This window comes from Pithys albifrons, chromosome 3 (assembly GCF_047495875.1).
Source record: "Pithys albifrons albifrons isolate INPA30051 chromosome 3, PitAlb_v1, whole genome shotgun sequence".
In the NCBI taxonomy this organism is placed as follows: domain Eukaryota; kingdom Metazoa; phylum Chordata; class Aves; order Passeriformes; family Thamnophilidae; genus Pithys; species Pithys albifrons.
Window position 1 is genome coordinate 86,061,493 of NC_092460.1, and position 21,626 is coordinate 86,083,118.

Consider the following 21,626-nt stretch of genomic DNA (forward strand, 5'->3'; position numbering starts at 1 on the left):
CTCAACAGTGCCAAGTACAGGGGAACAATCACTGGTCTTGCTGGCCACATTGTTTTTGATACAAGCCGGGATGCCATTGGCCTTCTTGGCCACCTGGGCACACGCTGGCTCATGTTCAGCCACTGCCGATGAGCACCCCCAGGTTCTTTTCCCCCAGGCACTTTTCCACACACTCTGCCCTAAGCCTGTAGCATTTCATGGGATTGTTGTGACCCCAGTGCAGGACCCGGCAATTTGTCTTTTCAACCTCACACAAGAGCCCTTGGCCCATTGATCCAGCTTGTCCAGATCCCTCTGTAGAGTCTTCCTACCCTCCAGCAGACCAACACTCTCACCTGACTTGGTGCAAACTGAGAGTGCACTCAATGCCCATGTTACACAGTTCCCACATATCAAACAGGGCTGTTCAAAACAAAAAACCTTGTCACCAGTCATTGACTGCTTTCTTTCTGAGTACTGTACCCACTAAAAGCTAATTTTTAATTGAATTCTCTCTCCTCCTGAGTAATTTCTACATTGTTAAAATGAGTTTGAAGCAAAATCCCAACACTCCATGTTGCCAGATGCAGATTAAGGCTTACAACCCCCAATGTGAATTCATGACTAGAGCTTAGCAATGAGTTATTAGTGGTTATGTATATTAACTTTTATTAATATACATTAATAACAAAAGGTCCTGATGACTGAAGACGACATTCTAAAGATCATATATGTGCACCTCAAGACAATATCTTACTATGATACACAATTCTGCTTCAAGTAATAGTAGAGATCCAAGTAAAATATTTACATTCTCATTATTTCTTGTTCCATACTTAGTTTATAACTGTCTAAAATCATCCACTGTAGAAAATTACAATAAATTCACTAAAAAATACTTTGAATAGTCCTAAAAATGAAAATATAACTGGTAGAAATCCAAAATATTACCAAATTATATTCTTCTCACAGCTTACAATTTAAAAATAATGCTCTATTTGAATTTAGCTCACTAAATGTACAGTTCATAGTTATGACTGAGAAGTATCTTCATCATACACAAAAGATATGGTTGATACTCCAATACTGAAAAGCCCTAGATCCTGATCCCAAAGTCAAAGAAGAAAATACTAAAGGAGAGGAGGAGGGAAGACCCAGTTGCCTCAAATGAAAGTACCAGTTCTGTGGTATCTAACACAAAATGCAGGACACTATTAAGAAAAACATTTATTAGTGACCAGAAGAGAACCACCCTGCTAGCCAACAGTTCTCTAGCTTGTTCTTCTGAATCGTAACAGTGCAGATTCAGAAAAAGGCTTATGCCTAACATTTTTTAAATTCTTCATCATGTTAAACATCCTTTTTCTTCCCTTTTTATTTTTTTTTAATTTGCCATGCCAATAGTAAGTTTTGACTATTTGAAAATTAAAGTGCTTACAGCAGTCAGGAATTTACAAATGGTTTTACAGTCTCAACTCTTACTAAGATACTCTGTAATAGCATATAAATATAATCTCCACAGTAAAACATGAGAATATGATTTAAAAGATATATTAATTAATTATAGTGCCCAATGAACAGCACTTATAAGTGGATTAAAGTATAATACAGTAATTACGACCATAAAATCAGATATAAAATAACTACTAGTGAGCTAAATAAAATAGCTTTATTATAATGAAAAAGAGTTTTACGGTGCAAATTAATTAAAATAATTATGAAATGCTTACAAGATTTTTAATCACCTCAGCACCAAGCTGACATATAAAGATAGACCAACAGACAAGGTCCTTATTAATCACTCACTTTCAATAGTAGCAGTAAAGTCTAAATAAATTCTGTGTCCATTTCCAATTCAAAATGCTTTTACATGGTTAGGAATACCAGTTTTGTGACTCTTATAATTAGAGCTCTTTTCTCCAGATACTTCAACACAATCTTAATTCAAAGTTATTGGTGTCAGAAAAATGTTTTACAATATAATTAAACATGAACATAATTTTGCACATACAATTATGCATTCTTTAACCATCAACCAAAAAATCATTAGCATGATTGAATATGTAATGAAGATAGATCAAATGTCACCTATTACCACAGTTTCATTATCAGTTCACTGTATAACCACCCAAGATTCCAATTAAAAAACAAATTAATTAATCTATATCTTATCACGTATATTGAACAGATGACTTTTCTGTGACTTCTTATTAATCAACAGTAAACCGTTTAATGAGAAAATGTATTAGTCTTGGTCAATATTTTGCCTTTTTGAGACTCAGATTTTCCTAAAGAAAAAAGCAAACCAATTTTCTCTGTAGTTTAAAAAGTTCAATCAGCAGAGAAACCAAATCTTTCAGAACCTGTGAAAGTATTAAAACTACTCAGTGGGTATCTCTAAGTCCTCTTTGGCTTAACTCATCATAAGAATTTAAGTTCTGAGCAGAACTGGGAAACATTTGTGTTCAAAGCATTGGACAGTTCTGTGGGAATAGGCACCTTCATCTCTTGGGACAGAAACCTCCTGAATACCAAATGTCCACACAATGAAACTGTAAGAAACTTAAATGAATTCTGGACATTTAAAACGTTAATAGCCCAGAAATAACACACAGCTCTTTAATAAACTCAAAAGTTAGAATTCTAGATAAACTTCCTTATGGGGAAGTCAAAATGCAGCACTATTTTTATGTTCCTAAGTATTTTTCCAACACTTCCATTTTCAAGAGAAGGAGAAAGTTACATATAGTAACAGTAAGAGGTTTTTTCTTTTTAATAGTTTTCTGCATTTTTATTTTTCCATATCTTGTTACTAAGATTCAAGGGCAAATTCTACAAAAAGATTGTTGATTTCTGGTGAAAGAATCTGGAACAATAACAGCACAGAATTCTTTTAACTACAACTAAAAATAAGATCAGGCTGTGCAGAACACAAATAAAAAACCTTGAGCTGAGCTGTCTTGTAAAAGATGCAGAAAAAAATCTTTTCAAACTTATCCTCACACAAGATGCAGGATACTTATGCTAAGTTGAGTGGCCAATACTGACTGTATAGTTTTCTGTAATACTAGTAAGAAGCAAACATAAATAAAAAATAAATTTAACACTACAATAGTCTAGTTTTCCATACAACTGCCTTCTTGCTAATTTTAGAGAATGCTACATGATTTTATCATCCTTTATCAATGTTTGTGGAAACACAAGACTACTTTTATCTACAAATGGCTGGACTTCTGTCTCAAGCTCTAATGTCATTACCAGACATCTTACAGGAAACTGAAGAAGTTGTGATTTTCGCAAGCATGAAAATAGCCAAATGCTAAGCACCTGTAAATTCTGGAAACTGAATCCTGAAGTAATTTTGGCATTCCTATACCACATCTATTTGCTTTCAAGCCTAAATGAAACAAAGGTGGAAAACAGCATGCCCCATGAGTAGATCTTTTTCTAAACCATGAGAAATGCTTTAGAGCAGAAAAGCTCTACTGGCATCACAAGAAGCAGAAAAGATAATTAGTTATAACAGATTCCTTACACTAGTGAGCTATCTAATGACCCTCCCTCTCAATGTTTTGTGTAATTCCTACAAAAATCTGAATGATGATGACGAGATATATGAGATCAAATGTTTTGTCTTCAAATTTCATCTTGTCTATTAACAAACTAAAAAAATTCCATTAAACACAATTAATCACAATTATTTTCTGGAGTTTAAGCAGAAGGAAATTATGATTAAATTAAGGCAGTATTTTTGCTGTTTGAAGTCTTTTGCAATGTTCTGTAGTGTACACACAAGGACAGTTAATTTGAAGGGAATTGTGATCCATAAGGCTGGGTTAAGGAAGTTTGCTTGAATCACTAACATAATGCATTTGCACTCTCCAAAGCAAAAGCATCACTTTTCATCAACTTGTAATCCATTACTAATAGCAAATGAGCTGTATGAGCTTGATCCACTCACACAGCTACTTATTACATCAGATTCTCTTCACCATGCAGTTACCCAGCATCAAGAAAATAATGTGACACAGCAACCACAGGAACATTATTTTCTTCTACAGTAACCTATATTAGCACTTAAGTTACATACAGATAATACAGATTGTGAGGTGGGCTTTGTTTTTTAAAAAAGGCACTGAATTCATATCAACCATATACTTACTTCCCTTTAACTACAATATAGTAGATCCAATATAAAAAGACAAAAGCAAAAAGAAATTAAAACTAAAGCACAATAATACATAATTTAACCAAACTATGTCATGATGCCACCAAGTCAACTAGTTCAACATCCCTTATCTGAGGCATCCAAAAGTATATGACAGCAGTATACATATACCGTTGTGTAATTAACAACTAAAACTTTATTCTAATCTTACATGTACTTTGGTGTGTTTTTCTTGCAAAAGCAAGTAACTGAGTGGACAGTCTTCTAGACAAAAAGAAACAGCCTTAAGAATATTAAAAGTATTTTTCACTATCCAAAACTTTTAACAGGAACGCCTTTATTATAAGGGTTGTGATCAGTAGTACAAGTCCAGTTGACAACTAGTTATTAATGGCATCCCTCAGGAGTCAGCGCTGGGGCCAATACAGTGCAAGATCTTTATTAAAAACTAATGATAGCATAGAGTGGACTGTTTGTGCATGATACCAGATTGGAATGAGTGGCTGATGTGTTTAAAGTGAGGGCTACTATTGGCAACGACCTTGGTAGGCTGAAGGAATATCTGACAGAAACCTTCTGTGGTTCAGGAGAGAAAAATGTGCTCTGTCTGGGATGGAACAGTCTCATTCAGCAAGCACTAACTGGGCACAACTTGATGAAAACCAGTTCCGCCAAGGACTTGGCGATCCTGGTGGACAACAGGCTGTACCCAAGTCAAGAGTGTCCTTGCAGAATGGCAAAATATATGCTGGGCTTACTAAGCAAGAAAGAAGACAACAGGTCAGGACAAGTGATTCTTCCTCTGTATTTGCCACTTGGGAAACTGTGTCTGCAGCATTACCTCCAGTTCTCCAGCATTCATGAGCAAATCCAGGGAGGGGCACAGGAAGCTGAAGCACTTTACACATGAAAGGAGGCTGACAGAACTGGGTTTGTTCAGCCTTAAAAAGAAGTCTACAAACAGCTGGAACTATCTAGTGGGAGGGAAGATTCTTCTCAGAGGTACATTGATATGAGATAAAATAAAAGGCATTGGACATAAATTCTATAAAAAAGAAAAAATATTTATTTTTAGAAAAATATCACAAGGGAAGTAGAGTCAAATTCCCAACAGCCTTACTCGAAGAAGCTGCACAATCTCCACCCCCAGCATTACCTCAAAATTCAACAGGTCAAGACTCTACACAGCCTGATCTAAGTTGGCCCTGTCTCCTTAGCTAAAGAGAGATCAAGAGGGACAAGGGCAGAGGTTTTGAACACTCATTTCCAGAGGCTCCATATAACATAAACAGTTATAAATTTCCATAATGTCAATCAAATTAATTGCTATCTTCTTTTTCAAAGAGCAATTATAGCTTTCTTTAAAACTTCTTAATTTCTACAATGGAAAAACATGTAATGAAATCTCCACCACTCTGAAGCATCATAATCCCATTACTTTTTCAAATAATTTCCCTTAACATCTTTTCTGCGTACGTTACAGGTATGCCATATGGACAAGCTGCAGAATATACCTCCTGTAAGATGTTAAATCCTCTAAAGTAAGGATTTTGCTTTGCTTGCTCCAACTATACTGCTCAAAACATCTCTACTACTCAATCATGGAAATTCTCTAGCATTAAAATTATTCTGATATGTTAATTTGTAAGTATTAAGGACAATAGGAAAAATCAACATTAACTGGCAAACATTCATGACGTCTAGTGAAAACTACAAAAAATTATAAAGACCTCACAGAATTATTTTAAATTAGACAAATATCGGGAACCCACATTTTTACTTTCAGTTATAAAGAATGATCAAAGGCCAGTATAAGAAAACACAACTGTTTGCTATTACTGTCTGCCTTATTTTTTAATAAAGTGTGAAAGCTTAAAAATAATGCTTCCTAAACCTAGTAATTGAGAAAAGTTATTTAACTATACTCCCAAAGCACTGAAGGTACAAATAAGACTTCAGTACTTATTTCTTTCTTAAAAACCAAACAATAATATATTGAATTATACTTAATATTTTTATTAAAACGAACAATAATTTTGATTATCAGAGTCCTATTTTTAATTTTAAAAACTTGGTTAAAAAATTTGTTTATATAAATGTTCACTGACCAAGTTAAGGAAGTCTATTTATAGGCATAATTATACACTTCATTTAATAAACAATTACTTGCTTCTATAAGTGAAATGTAAACACCAATATTGATCCAAGTCTGAAATGACATATAAAATGTCAAATTACAAGATTATTTTTGAAGTAATAAAATACATTGATTAAAAGATATTTTGAATATAATATTTGACTACCCAAGATACAAAAATACCCCCTTATATTTTTCATATCCATTTGCATTTTTAAAAAATGTATCTACAAGAAAATTTTACATTTTAGTTTATATTGAAATATTACTCAAACACTGTTCTCCTGCCTTTAGTTTCTGATCATTAAAAATACTTTAACATCCTAGAAAAGCACAAAGACCATTATCAAATATTCAGGATGCACCTATGAGCAGGCAAAATACCCTATGGTAAGCACTGGCACAAAAAAAACTTCATAGTATATGTAACAAAAAGAGGGAATTAATGTTTCCAAGAAGATTATCAATTATTAAGCTACACAAGAAATATTTTTTCTAAGTCATCACTGACAGGCTAGAGTTGCAAATATATGCCTGGTTCTGCTTGGCAACCCTTTGTTAATACTCTATTCATTAATTTAACAAACTATCAGGAGAGTATGTTTAGAATGGGCAAGCATTATCTCTTGCATTTCATTTAATTAAACTCTGTTCGAGGAACACGACAGTCAGCATTTCATGAAGGGAATTATTTTAAGGATGAAGGTAGAAAATATTTCAAAGTGCCATGCTAAAACATGAAAGCATAATCTCAAAGTAACCCTGCACATACTGCAATTTATCTATAAAATTAAAGATGTTATTTCCAGAGTTCATAATTAATTGGATTCCACAGAGAAATTATCCAGGCATTCCAGATAGCAAAACGATGCACAAAGGCACAAAATAGAGTGCCAAAGGACAACCATAAACAACCGCTGTGACTTGCTTGAATTACAACAATCACTGAGGCTTAATCTGAAATGAATACTGGCTGCCTTTTGTATGTGGTCATTACTTTGCTGCAAAGAAATTGCCATTGAATTTTGATTATATTGCTTTAATAAAAAGTAATGAAAGTGGCTCATGCTCCAGAGGCTTTCCTTTAAACGATACACGACAGTAATCCACGAAGGCCAGTGTGCCACAAACTAATGATGACACCTGACCTGAGGAAGGCGATATCACCCCAGCAAATGACTGCAGGTGACTGCAATGCTGGTGACTTGTCTTCTTGCAAAGATTTTAACTGAATATTTTCAATCAAACATCAGTTAGAAATTAGCTTAGTCTTTAAGACTTACCGTCTATCCGACTAACAAGTTCTTCCAACATTTTCACTTTCTTCTGAATTCCTGGCTGTGCAAATGTGTAGTTATCCTAAAGAGGAGACCACATGCAAGTATTAGTTGTAGAAAAGAAAAAAAAGGTTTCATTTCTTTCAGTTACTTATCTAAATCCATATTTTTCAATGTTTTCCTATGGTGTTTCTGTTTTGCTTCTATATTTCCTAGGTCTGCTTCTACAGTAAAATAGTGAATCATCCCACTGTTCAGTCCTGTAAGTACCTGTCTCTAACAATATATACCCTAAGCTTGAAACAATTGCTCCCTGCTTGCTAATCTAGTGAAGTAACAGCTTTACTGCAGAGGTACAAGTAGCTTTGAAAGGCTCTCATCTTACTTGCCAAATTGTGCCACATTAGAGTTTTTTAAGGTGACTTTTTTTCTCATAAATTTACAATTCCAACACAAATAATGTAGAAAATATGAAAAATTAAACCATATTCAGAGACAGAAAAAGAATTTGATCTTTAGAAGTGCAGAATAATAACTTCAAGTAGCACAAGAAATCAAAAGTCAGTTTAATGTAGTCAAAACTGTTCTGAACCTAAGATCACAATTAATATCACGCATCAAAATCCAACATAAAATCTATTTAGCTAAAATGGCATTATTTTTGTATATATTTATTTGAATATATCAAATCTAAATGGATTTTTAATTTTTGGATTGTAGCTCTATAATATAGACCAGAGTTTGAAATAATGAGAACAAGAAAGATATCTCTACTTGAACCCCAAAGTGATCCATCTTTTTAAATAATTACATTATTTCAATATACAGCAATATTTCAGAATATTTAATTGAGAATCCCTTCGTTCAACTCATTTTGTTATGGTTGTCTTGCTCTGGTTCTTGAGATATTTAAGAAAAGAAAATTACCCATACATATTTTAAAAGAAAGTTGCTGTGTAAATTTTTGTTGTGTAACCACTACTTACACAGAAAACAAAGGTAAAAGATTTTTCATCTCAACTGCTATTGTTAGAGTAATTCCTTTATCAATTAGAGAGGTAACTATCTCAAAAATCAGCCTAAAAAAATTTTCACTGACACTGAAATACTGTTCTTGACTTGATTTCAAATTTTAACTTGGTTCTAGAGCAAAAGACATAATTATCAGTTCATTTTTATGTATTTTGATGCAACTTTCTAAATTAAAAAATAAAACAGTACTTTCTTGACTATATTTACATGATTTTTCTTTTAATTTTGATTTTTCTATGAAACTGAATGGCAATTTAATCTTCAAATTCTATAAAACTGCCATAAAGTATGAAGCCTAAAAGTTCACAAGGGAAAATGATACCTTAATAACTGTTAGTCACAGCACATCAGCCAACAAGTGATTTACAGTATCAAAAAGTCTACTGTGTGCTCTGGTCACTTGTAACTGACCACAGTAGTAGCTATTTTAAAAATTATAGCAAAATTTTCTACTGGCCTAGAAGTAGCCCTTTAACAGTAATTAACATCAGAAATCAATGTATAAACTGAAACAGAGTAAACAAGGAACCAAGAATAATTATCTGAATTTTTGCAATTTCCACAGGACTCACCAAGTAAAATAGGCAACCATTTCATATTGTTGGTGCTGTTTCTCAAACAGAACATAAGTATCCTCTATAGAGCAAGAAAGCCAAAATTGAAAGAATGGAAAGACTCACACAGAATTCAAATTATTATAATCTCATTTCAGGGACAAAGAAACTATCCTATGTACTGGAAAATTGCCTTTTATACAAGGCAGACACAGTCCTGTATTAGTTATGTATAATATCCAGGATACAGCATCTTTAGGAAATCATAATAATTTTCTTTACAGAACCTACTCTAACAACAAAAAAGGTTTGGGTTTGTTGGTTTGCCTTTTTTTTTGTCAAATGTTTATATACTATTCTATTTATTTATTTAAAGAAAGTTAACCAGTATTTCTAGAAGAAGTACTGCACTCAAAGTACAGCAGCATGGTACTCATTATCTCCTTTGTAACAACAGATCCTCTGTAAAAGTATTTTCACATATTTAACACTTGAAGTCAACACAGAGTTAAAACGCTAGAACAGAACTTCGATCATTAGTCTCTCCCCAGGTAGTGCAACTCCTGACTGTGATCTATGAATCTGAAACTGTTTTCTTTCTCAAAGTCTAATTTACTCTATACACACATGGAAATGCAACCCCAAACTGTCACCTTGTTTTCAAAACAGGTAAGTTTGCTTTCACTACATCTGATCTTTATTTATTTTTCCATTCATTATTTCAGCTGCAAATGAACACAGTTGGGACTCATTCTCCATTCATCTAACTGGAAAAATCTTTATTGGCTCCCACAGTCCTCTCTTCTAATTAAACTATGTTATACATATCCCCTCCTATGACACTTGTAGTTGACTTTCTAAAGTTTGTGAAACTGTGAGAATAACTTTGTAAACATAAATGGTATTTTCCTATCTACTATTCTTGCCCCTTTTGTGTTTATAGGCGGAGGAACAAGGTAGTAAAACAGTTAAGAGAAAAAACATGTCAAGCTGCAACATTGAAGTACAGCAGCTAAGATTTTAATTCCTCTATGATTCAATTTAATTGGCGATACCAGCTTTGAAATTTGACTCAGTTTTTCTCCCAATTCTTCTACCTCTTCTCCACCAAGAGCTGCAGGGGAATGGAGAACGGGCTATGGTCAGTTCATAACACTTCATATCTGCTGTTTCTCACATGTCCTGCCAGAAAGCCTGCTCGGGTCAGGCTCTTCTCCACAGGCTGCAGCTTCCATCAAGGTACCTCCACCTGCTTCAGCATGGAGTCCTCCATGGGGATTGCAGGTGGATCTCTACTCCATGATGGACCTCCATGGGCTGCAGGGGCACAGCTGCCTCACCATGATCTGGAGCACCTCCTCCCCCTCCTCCTGCATTGACCTGGCTGTCTGCAGGGCTGTTTCTCTCATATTTTCTCACTCCTCTCTCTCACTGTTGCACAGGGTTTTTCACAGAAAACACCCCTACAGCTCCACCCTGCTACAAAAACCTTACCACATAAGCCCATACAAGTTCTCTGCTACCTTTCACAGAAAAAAACTAGTCCAGTATTCAACTCTCTTACCTATTCCCCCTCCAAATTGTGGATCTTCTTTTCATTACTCATCCTGCAAATTTTTGTGTTGTATTTCCTCATTTATTCCTTGTGTAATTTTGACCATTGACATTAAGCAAAAGACAAACTCTGAACAAGTCATAAGTAACTGATAACATGCTTGTCTTGCCTGAACAGATTGTAGCAGAGTTCACATAAAATAACTGTTATTTCTAAACAGTGTTCTTGACACTTTCCAGTAAGGATTCACATATGACAAAGTGTGTATAAGTACACAAGAGAATTCATGATCAACATAAAAAATTCATGCACTGGTGTGCAGTATCTAAATTCCTTGCCGTTCTGCTCAGATAGCTTCCAACACACTTCCAAGTGAACTATGCTAACCTACTTCACAGCTGAATGGTTATAATATCTAGTTCAGATTCTGACACATAATTAGTTTCACCTTAAAATACAGAAGGTTAAGACTTTATAATGTCATGAGAGATCAAAACTTGCTTCAGCTTCAAATTTTTGTGTTAGTAGTCTGCACTTATTCTATTTAACCACCCCATTTCCCTACAACTACAACTAGGTCTGGCAGGACTTCTCAAAACACAGTCATTACAACTTATAATAAAATACTAAAATTATAGACTTCACTAAACATTTTAAAAAGTATTAGGCAATTTCTTACAATTTTTTAAGCATAGAGAAACTCTAAATGGAGGAAACTTGAAAACAATGCATAGAACAAATTTAACTGAGACTATCCTTCCATATTCACAAAAAAAGAGCATGGGGAAGGGGATGAAAAGAGAGGGGAAAAGAGGGAGTAAGAGAGAGAGAAAGGAAGGGAGATTTTGCAGGCATTTTCTTTTAATAGGAGATGATGGAATAATTTTACAAGAAGAAGATAAAGAAAGCTGAAGAGGAAAGAAAAACAACCTTTTATGTCATCATGAAGGAGAAACAGAGCCAGCCAAAGTGAAAGAAAAAACACTGTCAATAATTTGACATAATAACTGCAGCCAAACAGAGGTATGGGCATAATGCTTCTCCATCTTTTCAGGTCACACATGCTGTTCACCAACAAGGTACTGATAAAAATCTCACCATTTATAGAGGCAAATGGAAAGTTTTGATACAAAATCTTCCTAAGTTGTTTGTTCATTTTTAACAAGGTTTTATCTATCAGATCAGGGCTTTTAAATATAAAGCATACATTAAGCAATCCATATACATCCTAGGGACACACAGACATAGATGTCTAATTTCTCTACTGGTGTATATTTAAGAATTCCTAATACATCAATTTAGGAATGTTCAGGTATAGTATCACATGAACAAATGATAACTGAAAGAAAAAAGCTTTCTTTCTTCTCTCATTATGTCAGACATGGATCTTCTGAATTTTATTTTTTTAACTCAACTACTTAATTTACATATTTCTGAATTCTCTAAGCAAACTCCTATTAAAATGCTGGTTCACCTTGCTCTCAAAGTTATGTGAAAAGGTAGGGGGAGGAGGGAGGGAAGCATGACATTGGATGACAAAAGTCAGCATGTATAGTAACACTATCAATGCCAGGCACAGTTTACCCAAAACATTTCTTGAAGATGGAAATTATAATGTAAATTCACTCTTAAACACAGTTGAGGAAAGAGAGAGTGAGCATGCATGAGAGCAAACACATAAGTGTGCTGGACTATGCTGTTAGCACATATTCCATAGCATGTTCCATAATTACTTCCAGATACTTCCTTTAAAAGAAAAGTTCTTTCAACCGTTGTAATTATTAAGTCCGACTTTTAAAAATGTAAAATGCCCTAAGTAGTAGGAAAGAGATTTACAAAGCATTGCAGCCCAAATATTTTTACATGTAAACCAGTATCATACTTATTCCTACATAAAATGATGAAAAAAACCCAACAGCTTATTAAAACGTAGGTACTGATCCTCGTGTTAGAATAGTATTGACAGCCTCAGAACCAAAGATCCCATCTTTTACTGGGTGTAATCAAACCTAGTTTTACACAAGTGGATGTATTATAAAGTACAAAGACAGTTAAAGTAGCAATAACAAAAGTGCTCAGGATATATTTTTGCATTGTGCAATAGGCCAGACAACAGTTCAAATCTGGGTAAGAGCTAGAAATCATAAATATGAACACCTACAATCCCAAAAGCTGATGCTGTAAATTTTGGATAGAAGATAAAATATGTTTATGCTGAAGTCTACTGATAGCACAGAAGATTTCATCTATTGATTACAAATAGGTTTGTTGTCTTACTGAAAATTTTATTCAGCGACAGGCTGGAAAACTGCATTTTTAGCTTTCACAGTGACACTGGCCCCTTAAGAGCTTCTGAAGACACTTGCCCTTAAGAAAAACTACAGCCTTCAGGATAAATCCTACTGCTACCCTCAATTTTCTATTACCTGAAGTACCAATCAAAGCTTATCATTACAAACTTAAAACTGGCCTCTGGGCCAAACAGAAGAACCCCCTTGGTTTCTCCCTTTTAAGAGCAGTCATCAGCAAATGACTACAGGGGATGGTAGGAGCAAAGTAAGCCTGCAGTGATGTATTTGCAACATCCTCGGTTTTCAGTTTGCAGAGCTGAGACTTCCCTAACTTGAGATGGTACCTTCATAATTAAAGTTGTTTAAAGATTTTTCATAAACTAAACTTCAAATTGTTCAGGCTCTAAGCCCACGTTAAATGCTTTCCATTCCTTGACAAGTAGCCCAGCAGCTCACCTACTCAATGACTCTGTTTTTTGAAGACTATCACTCAGCAGAATTACGAGACACTACCTAGGTCTTGCATCAGACAAGATGGAAAGCAGCTCCTCCCTATTCACCTTCTTCATGCCACTCATCATTTTTAAAACTTGTATTACATTCCTACACATAGCTAAGTCATCCAAACTGGAGAACATAATCCATCACCCAGAAACTGTTCCATACCTTTGATAACACTTATCTTGCTCCATTATGATTTTTTTAATTTTCAACCCATCATTTCAAATGGGATGGACAAAAGGGCCTAGAATAGCATAGAGCACAAGCTCATTTCAGGTTTTAAAATTAGAAAAGTGATGTTTTCTCTCAAGGACTACTTATATAAACACTTCTTCTCCTTATGTGATAGCAGGCAATGCTTCTTCCATGGATGCTTAGCATTTTTATGAAGTTTTCATAAAGGACTTTATCAAAATTCACTTTGGAAATACAATTAAACTGTACAGGTGTTTGCAAGCTTATTCCTTCCAAAAGCTGTCAGATTTGTGCTGCTTTATAGGTGCTATAGAAAATATTATAGAATATAGGTTTTTAACTTTTAACCATTAATTCTGCCTATTTTATGCTCTCTCCAAACTGCCCTGATGCACATGGCTAATTATTTGTGCTCTCCTGTATTCCTTTGAAATCACATTACAAAATCTACTGTCATATCTACTCCATTCCATTCCACCCAATACCATTACCTGAGGCTCCAATATCAGGAAATCATAGACACATATTAAACTGAGCAGAGTTAGCAACTGACTCTGAAATTTTTACTAGGCATCCTGATGCATAGTACCCTAGTGATGCATTCACTCTTCTCAAACTGATGGGAAGAAATATAAGTCCTCTAGTGAGTAAGCAAGCTACTAGAAACCTCCTGAATTGAGAAAGGTAAAACTTCTTTATAGAAAAATTTCTAAATTCTTGCTCTTCTTTGAATCTTCTTTCCCTTCACTGAAAGTTTAAAACACCATAAAGCAGTAGTTGCTCCAACAGATTATTAAGAGAAATAGAAATCAGAGCATGAATACAGAAAGGATTCTGGATAGAAGCACCTACTGTGTCCAGGCCTATGTTTCAGAAGGTTTGAGTCTCACGTATGACATGCAGATTGAGTAACAGAAAAACATCACCTAGGAGTATCATTTGATAAGTGATTACTAAAGATGGTGAAATTGCCCATTTCTAATCAAAAGAAAAGCCATTGTAGAATGCTGAATAGGCACAAATTCCTGTCCTGACTATGGAACCTATTTCTCATGAAACTTCTCATCTTCATGACTTTGCAAAAAGCTGTTAGTTTTTTAAAGCATATATCAGACCAAGCAAACTTTGGAATAGTCACACCTTCAAGACATAAAAACCACCATGTTTTGTCACTGCCAGCATCCAACTTGGACAAGACACTAGCATATAATGAACAATCTGGATTTCTGGAAACTACTAAACACTTATTACCATAGAAAAGTTCTGACTCACAGATGGACTGACAGCAATAGTAGCTGCAGAGACAGACACAGAGCAAGAATATGCAGTTCAAACATTGAAGAGAACAACGTACAGAAATAACAGCTGCTAGCATTTCTGACAATCCCTGACAGGGCTTCCACATTTCTAAAGAAGATATTTCTGACTAGCATGAGGATCTGTTCATACAGAATTCGAGGATGACTGCAGTACTGTCTTTCCATATCAGCTATACAATGTTAGTGGGGACTCCAGAGACTGCTTGTCAGATAGTTAAATATCCCATTTTCCCTGACCAAACCACACTGGCTATATTCAGCTGAGGAGGGCAGGATGAAAGGCTACTTTCTCCAATTAGCTAAGCTTGCCAGAAGTGTGGGGCTGATGCATGCCCAGAAATCCCAGACGATCTATTGCTACATTTGCACAGGTAGACCCTGCAGCCCATGATACAGAAACTTGACCCATGCATGAAAGCACATACACATAGACACAGGGTTCACATGACAAGAGACAGGAAACAGACAGATGCACACACTTACAGTATGTATGCCTTCTATTTTGGCTAATAAACCCATATTCACAGACAAGAGACCTGTAATTTAGCATAACCCTAAACTAACTACCCAAATGAATTGCAGACGTAACCAAGAAACTTCTCTACCAGGAGCTTAAAGAAAAGGTATGAAGAAATCTGTATTTGACCTATTTTTCCATTAAAATAAACCCTTAGAAGGCCCTATGAAGAATTTTCAGTATTGTTATTTCTGCATGTACTTCTCGTTATTTAACAGTTCCAGCAGAACTCTGAAAGACTTTCCAAGCAGCATTCCATCCATCCCTCCATCCATCCATCCATCCATCCAGACTTCAGGTACACGTTAAGAACAAATTTCCATAACACAGGAGTGAGAAAGAACTTTGCAGGATTCTCTTCAAAGATCATAAATCTTGCTGTTTAATCAGCCATAGAAATAGCTAATATGTACCTCAGCATACTCCAGTCCCTGGTAATGAATTATTTCCTTTTTATTCTAAAAATTGCCAGGCCCTGATAAATAATGATACTAATATTTTAGTGCTATTTTTAATACATCTGGTTAGATCATTATACCATGCATATATTACCCCTTGGTTATTTTATTACCATTATACTTGAACTTAAAATGAAGAGTTACACTCTGTTTTATACATGAACATTACATTTTCAGGTGGCACAGATCAATGTGAACTTTTTACTTGAATGTTAACGAGACTCCATTGAGGAAAGTGTTATAAAGGACAATTTAGTAATAAAAAAAAGTTAATTACAATGGATATATGGGAACGTCCACTTAATTAAATGGAAAAAAATACTCATGGGATAATTTTAGTTTTCCCATATGCATAGCCACAGGTGAAAATGCAAAAATGCTCATGCATCATCTACGTTTTGGAAGTGTTCTAAAGACAACCAGCTTTATCATGAGCACAGAAGATCTATTTTGCATATGGCCACACACACCCTCAGAAGCAGGGTTTTATAAATCAGCAGCATCTTGCAAGAGAGTACAGGCTGAAGATGAGTTCTATAGAAAAGGAGCTGAAGCCTCACCAGGCAGCAAGCTCAGAAGGAGTCAGTGGTAAGCTCTGGCAGCAAAGCTGGCCAGCAGTCTCCAGGCCCATTGGATGAAGGGATTATCCCCACTCAGCAGTCACTGTGAAATCACAAAGGTTGGCAGGGGCCTCTGGAAGCCATCTAAGTTCAAACTGTGCCCAAAGCAATGTCACCTGGAGGAAGCAGTTCAAGGCCATGTGAAGTCAGGTTTTGAACTCAAAAGAATGAAGACTCTACAACCTCTCTGACCAAACAGTTCCAGAGTTCAATCACCTTTACTGTGTGGACTAATGTAATGTTTAAAAAGAATTTCTTGTATTTTAAGACCACATCTACAAAACCACATCTAGTTTTAGGCACCTCAATACAAGAAAAATGTGAATAAACTGGAGCAAGAGCAAAAGGTCACCAAGATGCACAGAGGTATGGACCACATGCTCTGTGAGAGGCTGGGGAAACCAGGGTTGTTCAGCCTGAAGAAAGGAAGATTGCAGAAGCGCTTAGTAGCAGCCTCATAAAACCGATAGTATCAAGGCAACAGATCTCCATTTTCAGTAGTGGTGTATAGTGACAAGATAAGAGACAAGCAGCATGAACAAACAAAAAGTGTTCCATGTGGTAACCAGACAGAAACTTCAATATGAGGACAAGCAAACATAGGAATAGGTTAAGCCCAAGAGGCTGTGCAGTCTCAGTCTTTGGGGGTTTCAAGACCCAACTGGGCAAAGCCCTGAGAAACTCGATCTGACCTCAGAATTGACCCTTCTTTGAGAAGAAGGTTGGGTAGAGGTCTGTTACTACCAGAATTATCCTATGTTGTTACAATTTTAGAAGTTCTCATTTGTTTTCCTGAAACAAGTAAGAAAAATTGGAGTGAGGTACAGTCTAATTAGGACAACAAATAAAGACTAAAATTAGAGCACAGAATCATGAAGCACTGAAAAGGAAAACCCTTACAGCATATAATCACCCAAAATTAACTGACTGCTATAAGACAGTATATACAGCTTCAGATTACAAGTTTAACTGACATTTTAGAGAGAGATGAATTTACACTAAAAAATCTCCTAGTATTTCTATTAAATCAATTTTTAAAATTTCAATCAAATTGTGCAATCACTTAGGAGCCTGTAACTAGAGACAACCAACAGAGAAAGAAGATGTAAAATAATGTAAGAACACAAAATAGACTAAACAATTGTGCAATATCAAAGATGAACTAATGGAAAAGTTCTGCAAAACTCTTTAACTTGAGCCAAAGATACAGAAATGTCCAGATCACAAAAAGCCAGCACAGGTAAATCTGCTAAAGCAACAGATGATTTGACCAAGTTTCTTATTTATTCTCTAAGACAAGAACTGTATGCATGTCAGGAAGTAACTGTCCTGATGCTCAATGCCAACTCTTTCATTCCACAGGTCTCTGTAGTTCAAAGATGTGTTCTTATATTAAAATTACACAGAGTCACCTAAGGGAGGGAGGCAAGATGAGTGAGGAACAGAGAAATAATAGATACTAGGTATAGCAAAACTTGAGCAAGAAATACATATCTCTTAATAACACCTTTGACAATTCCAGAATCAAGAAAATGAGACAGTCAGGATGGGCTGGAAAAATAAATGAGTTTTCTGTTACAATAACAAAGGGATACAAATACAATCATTCTTTCATTACACTCTTAGGCACTGAAAAGACAAACACACAAAAAAAGGTATCTAGCTTATATTAGCAAAAAATTTTCACAAGACAACCCTAATTGATATCAAAGTACGCTCTTTAAATCTACCAATACTGGCAGGGCAACATCAAATGGAAGCTTATATTGAAGAATAAATTGATAGTAAGATTCTGCAGAGATTCTTAGACTGCAGTTATTACCACATCACATATTCCTCTACTCTTAAATCCCTTTATGGTATATTCAAGTTTCTCAGACAAAACTATCACTAGTCATACATGAGTCTCTTACCCCTTATTTTCAGAGAAAAATGACTGTGCATCCAGGATGCAAGTCAGCTAGAACAATAGGATCATAGAATGAATCCAGTGGCAATCTTTAAATTTCATCTAGTCCAAACCTCCTGCCAAGGGCAGGATTTGGCTTCAGACAAAAAAGACTGCTTAAAGGCACATCAGACTTGACCTTGAACACTTCCAGGAAGGAGATATCCACAATTTCTTTGGGCTTCTTCATCACAAAAAAATGTACTCCTTATGTCTAATTTAAATCTACTCTTTCAGTTTGAAATGTTGCACCTTGTCCTATTACTACAGTTCCTGGCAAAAAGTCTCTGTCCAGCTTTCTTAAGTACTGACAGGTTACAGTAATGTCTTCCCAAGGCTTTCACTTCTCCAGGCTAAACAACCCCAACTTTCTCAGCCTTTCTCATTGGAGAAGTGCTCTGGCCCTCTGATCCCCTTCATGGCTCTCCTCTGGACTCACTCCATCAGCTCCATGTTGGTCTTGTTCTGGGGATTCCTGAAAAGGATGCAGTGCTCCAGGTCATGTCTCATAAGAGTATGGGACAGGGGCACAATCACTTCCCCTGACCTGCTGGCCACACTGCTTTTGATTCAGCCAAGGATACATTCAGCTTTCAGGGCTGCAAGTGCACACTGCTGTCTGTTCATGTCTAATTTTTTGTCCACCAGTATCCCCAGGTCCTTCACTACAGGGTTAGTCCTCTCAAGCGTCTCAACCTGCAACTACATGACTGTTCTATCTGGCAAGTAAAGTGGTATCATCACAGAAGAGGAACAGAACAGGAGAAAAGAAGAACTAAAACAAGAAACCCTTCCATTTCAAAAGCACTCTGCACTTGCATTGAATTAACTGTAACATCATTAGTCACACTCCTAGCATAATCCTTCAAGCCTGCTTTTGATAGTTGAATGCAACCTTGAATATATCTAGTACCATTCCATTTATGTAACAGCTTAAATTTTCATCGATGCAGTTTAATTCCATTGCAATTAGTTTCCACATTTTGCTTATCAGTACTTAATGGTTTGGTATGAAAACAGTTTTAAGGAGAAACTACCTAATCTCTAAGCTTCCTTTCCCAGAAACAAAGTAGAGCAGCAGGCCAGTGACAGATGATGTTCCAGAAACAGGTAAAACAGTTGGAGGGCTTGCATTTCTTTACCTGGCGTTCTTCTTTCCCAGTCAATTTCAAGTTCTCACTTTTTTTCTTTATAACTTCTCACCTATTTTTGCTATGTGATCAAGTATTTTAAAATTAAGTAGTTTTGAGACATTGAAATAAGGAAAGTGGCATTTTTTACAGGAATTGATATGAGGAAATAACGATGCATTTCTGCAGTGCTACACAAAAGACTGAGCTCTTTGACATCTAACCAGGAGAAATACAGTTAAAATACCTTCAAAAGAGTTAGAGACTTCTGTTCTTAACTCAACTTTATAACAATTTTGAAAACATGAACTCTGTTACAAGTTTCAATTCACAATGTGCCTAGCCAATATGCTTTAGCCAATGAAACGTTCACATTACAATATCTATCATAGCAAAGAATGTTGTAGATATTTCTAATCTTCATAAACTTACATGCCCATGAACGCAAACATGTACACACAAACCCACCATTGTTCAACTATAACTTGCTGAATTTAACAGGAAATCTGTGGCTGCATTTAGAAGTTCTCCACATCAAAAAAATTCAAAGAGTGAAGTAGCATAACTATCTAGTTTTAAATGGATATTTTAAAAATATGAAGATAATTTCAGGAACTATTAAGACAGCAATCATTTATAGGTTGCTACATTAATGACTTAAAAATTAATAAATAAGCCAGCTTTTCATGACCTCACTGAGATCTTGAGCAAACATTCTAAAGTGTAAAACATGCCTCTAGAATTGGAGATTTCAACTGTACTCTAGAAAATCATACCACAATGAAACATGCAGATATTCTGATGAAAAGAAGTTGCACTTCTTTTTTTTCCTTTTTTTTTTCTCTCCTTTCTATGCCAGACTAGCAGTGGACATTTTCAATGGGAAAATCAACTTCTCCCCTGTTTTTCATCGATGTACTCTTTCTCAACAACCTAAAGTTGTTCAAAGTCATAGCATTAATCAGTTAACTCCACTACTTACAGACAGGAAAAATCAATTTACCTGAATGCCATCAAGCAACTTGCTCATGCACCAGTAACTGTCAGCTTCTATGTTCTGCAGCACTTCTTCAGGCAGACTGGAAACATCAAAATTTTCCACTTCTTCTTCTTCTGTTTCAGGAAAAGAGAGAGAAAGACAAGTCAATGAAGTGCACAGAATAAATAAAGCAAGGACGAGGAAAACAATTGAAAACAAAGACAGCCACCACTTATCTTCTAGTCAGAAACTTCAATGCACATTTACTTTAACAGGGACTAAATGAATCATTTATTGCTCAGCTGTGTCATCTAATGGCTTTAAATGTTAATGAATACTTAATTTCTTGCAGACTGTGAAAATCTCAAATCATGCCTGGTTAACCAGAATTAATATATAATAAATTACTTTATTCTAAGCGTTTCACACCTGAAAGAGGACCAGAAGTACTTTGAGAGCCCTCAAGCTATATATGAACAATTTCTGAAGAAGATGACTATGGTTGCATCATGCACAGAATGTGCAAATATGCTGCCAGTCTTCACATAGGAAAAAGTCCTGAAAAATACTTTTTTAGAAAACCATTGAAATTTATTTACAAAGCAGACTACAGCTTTTCAAGGAGGATTTATTTTTTGGGCAAGTATTTGGAATTAGAAGGAAATGAAACACAAGGAAACAGATGATTTCCACCCTCCATCCCCAAAAAACTGTGATTCTGTAAAAGCACAGAACCCCAATGATGTCTAGTTCATGGAAACTGTCTTTCACATAAGTGTGTTAAAAGAAATTCACATTTCAACACAAACCAAAATTTTACCACTTAAGCTACATTGTCTTTTTAAAGAACAGCATCTCCATTAATCCATTTTCAAAAGAACACAAGAATGTGTTGTGTTGCCACCTAAGTTTCCCAGTTAAAAAAGTCTTGTTAATATTAATTTTCATTTTAATATTTTAAATGGC

The 21,626-nt window shown here is 35.4% G+C and overlaps 1 protein-coding gene across 2 annotated transcripts in view; it reads right to left on the bottom strand.

Moving 5' to 3' along the window:
• The window catches only part of TBC1D22A (TBC1 domain family member 22A), a 150,293-nt gene that overhangs the window by 78,149 nt on the left and 50,518 nt on the right, over positions 1–21,626 (bottom strand). For both annotated transcript variants that reach the window (XM_071552574.1, XM_071552573.1), the window contains exons 9-10: positions 20,685–20,794; positions 7,568–7,643 (exon numbers count right to left, since the gene is read on the bottom strand). In XM_071552574.1, coding sequence (XP_071408675.1) covers positions 7,568–7,643; positions 20,685–20,794 — 186 coding nt within the window. The remainder of the gene's footprint in view (positions 1–7,567; positions 7,644–20,684; positions 20,795–21,626) is intronic.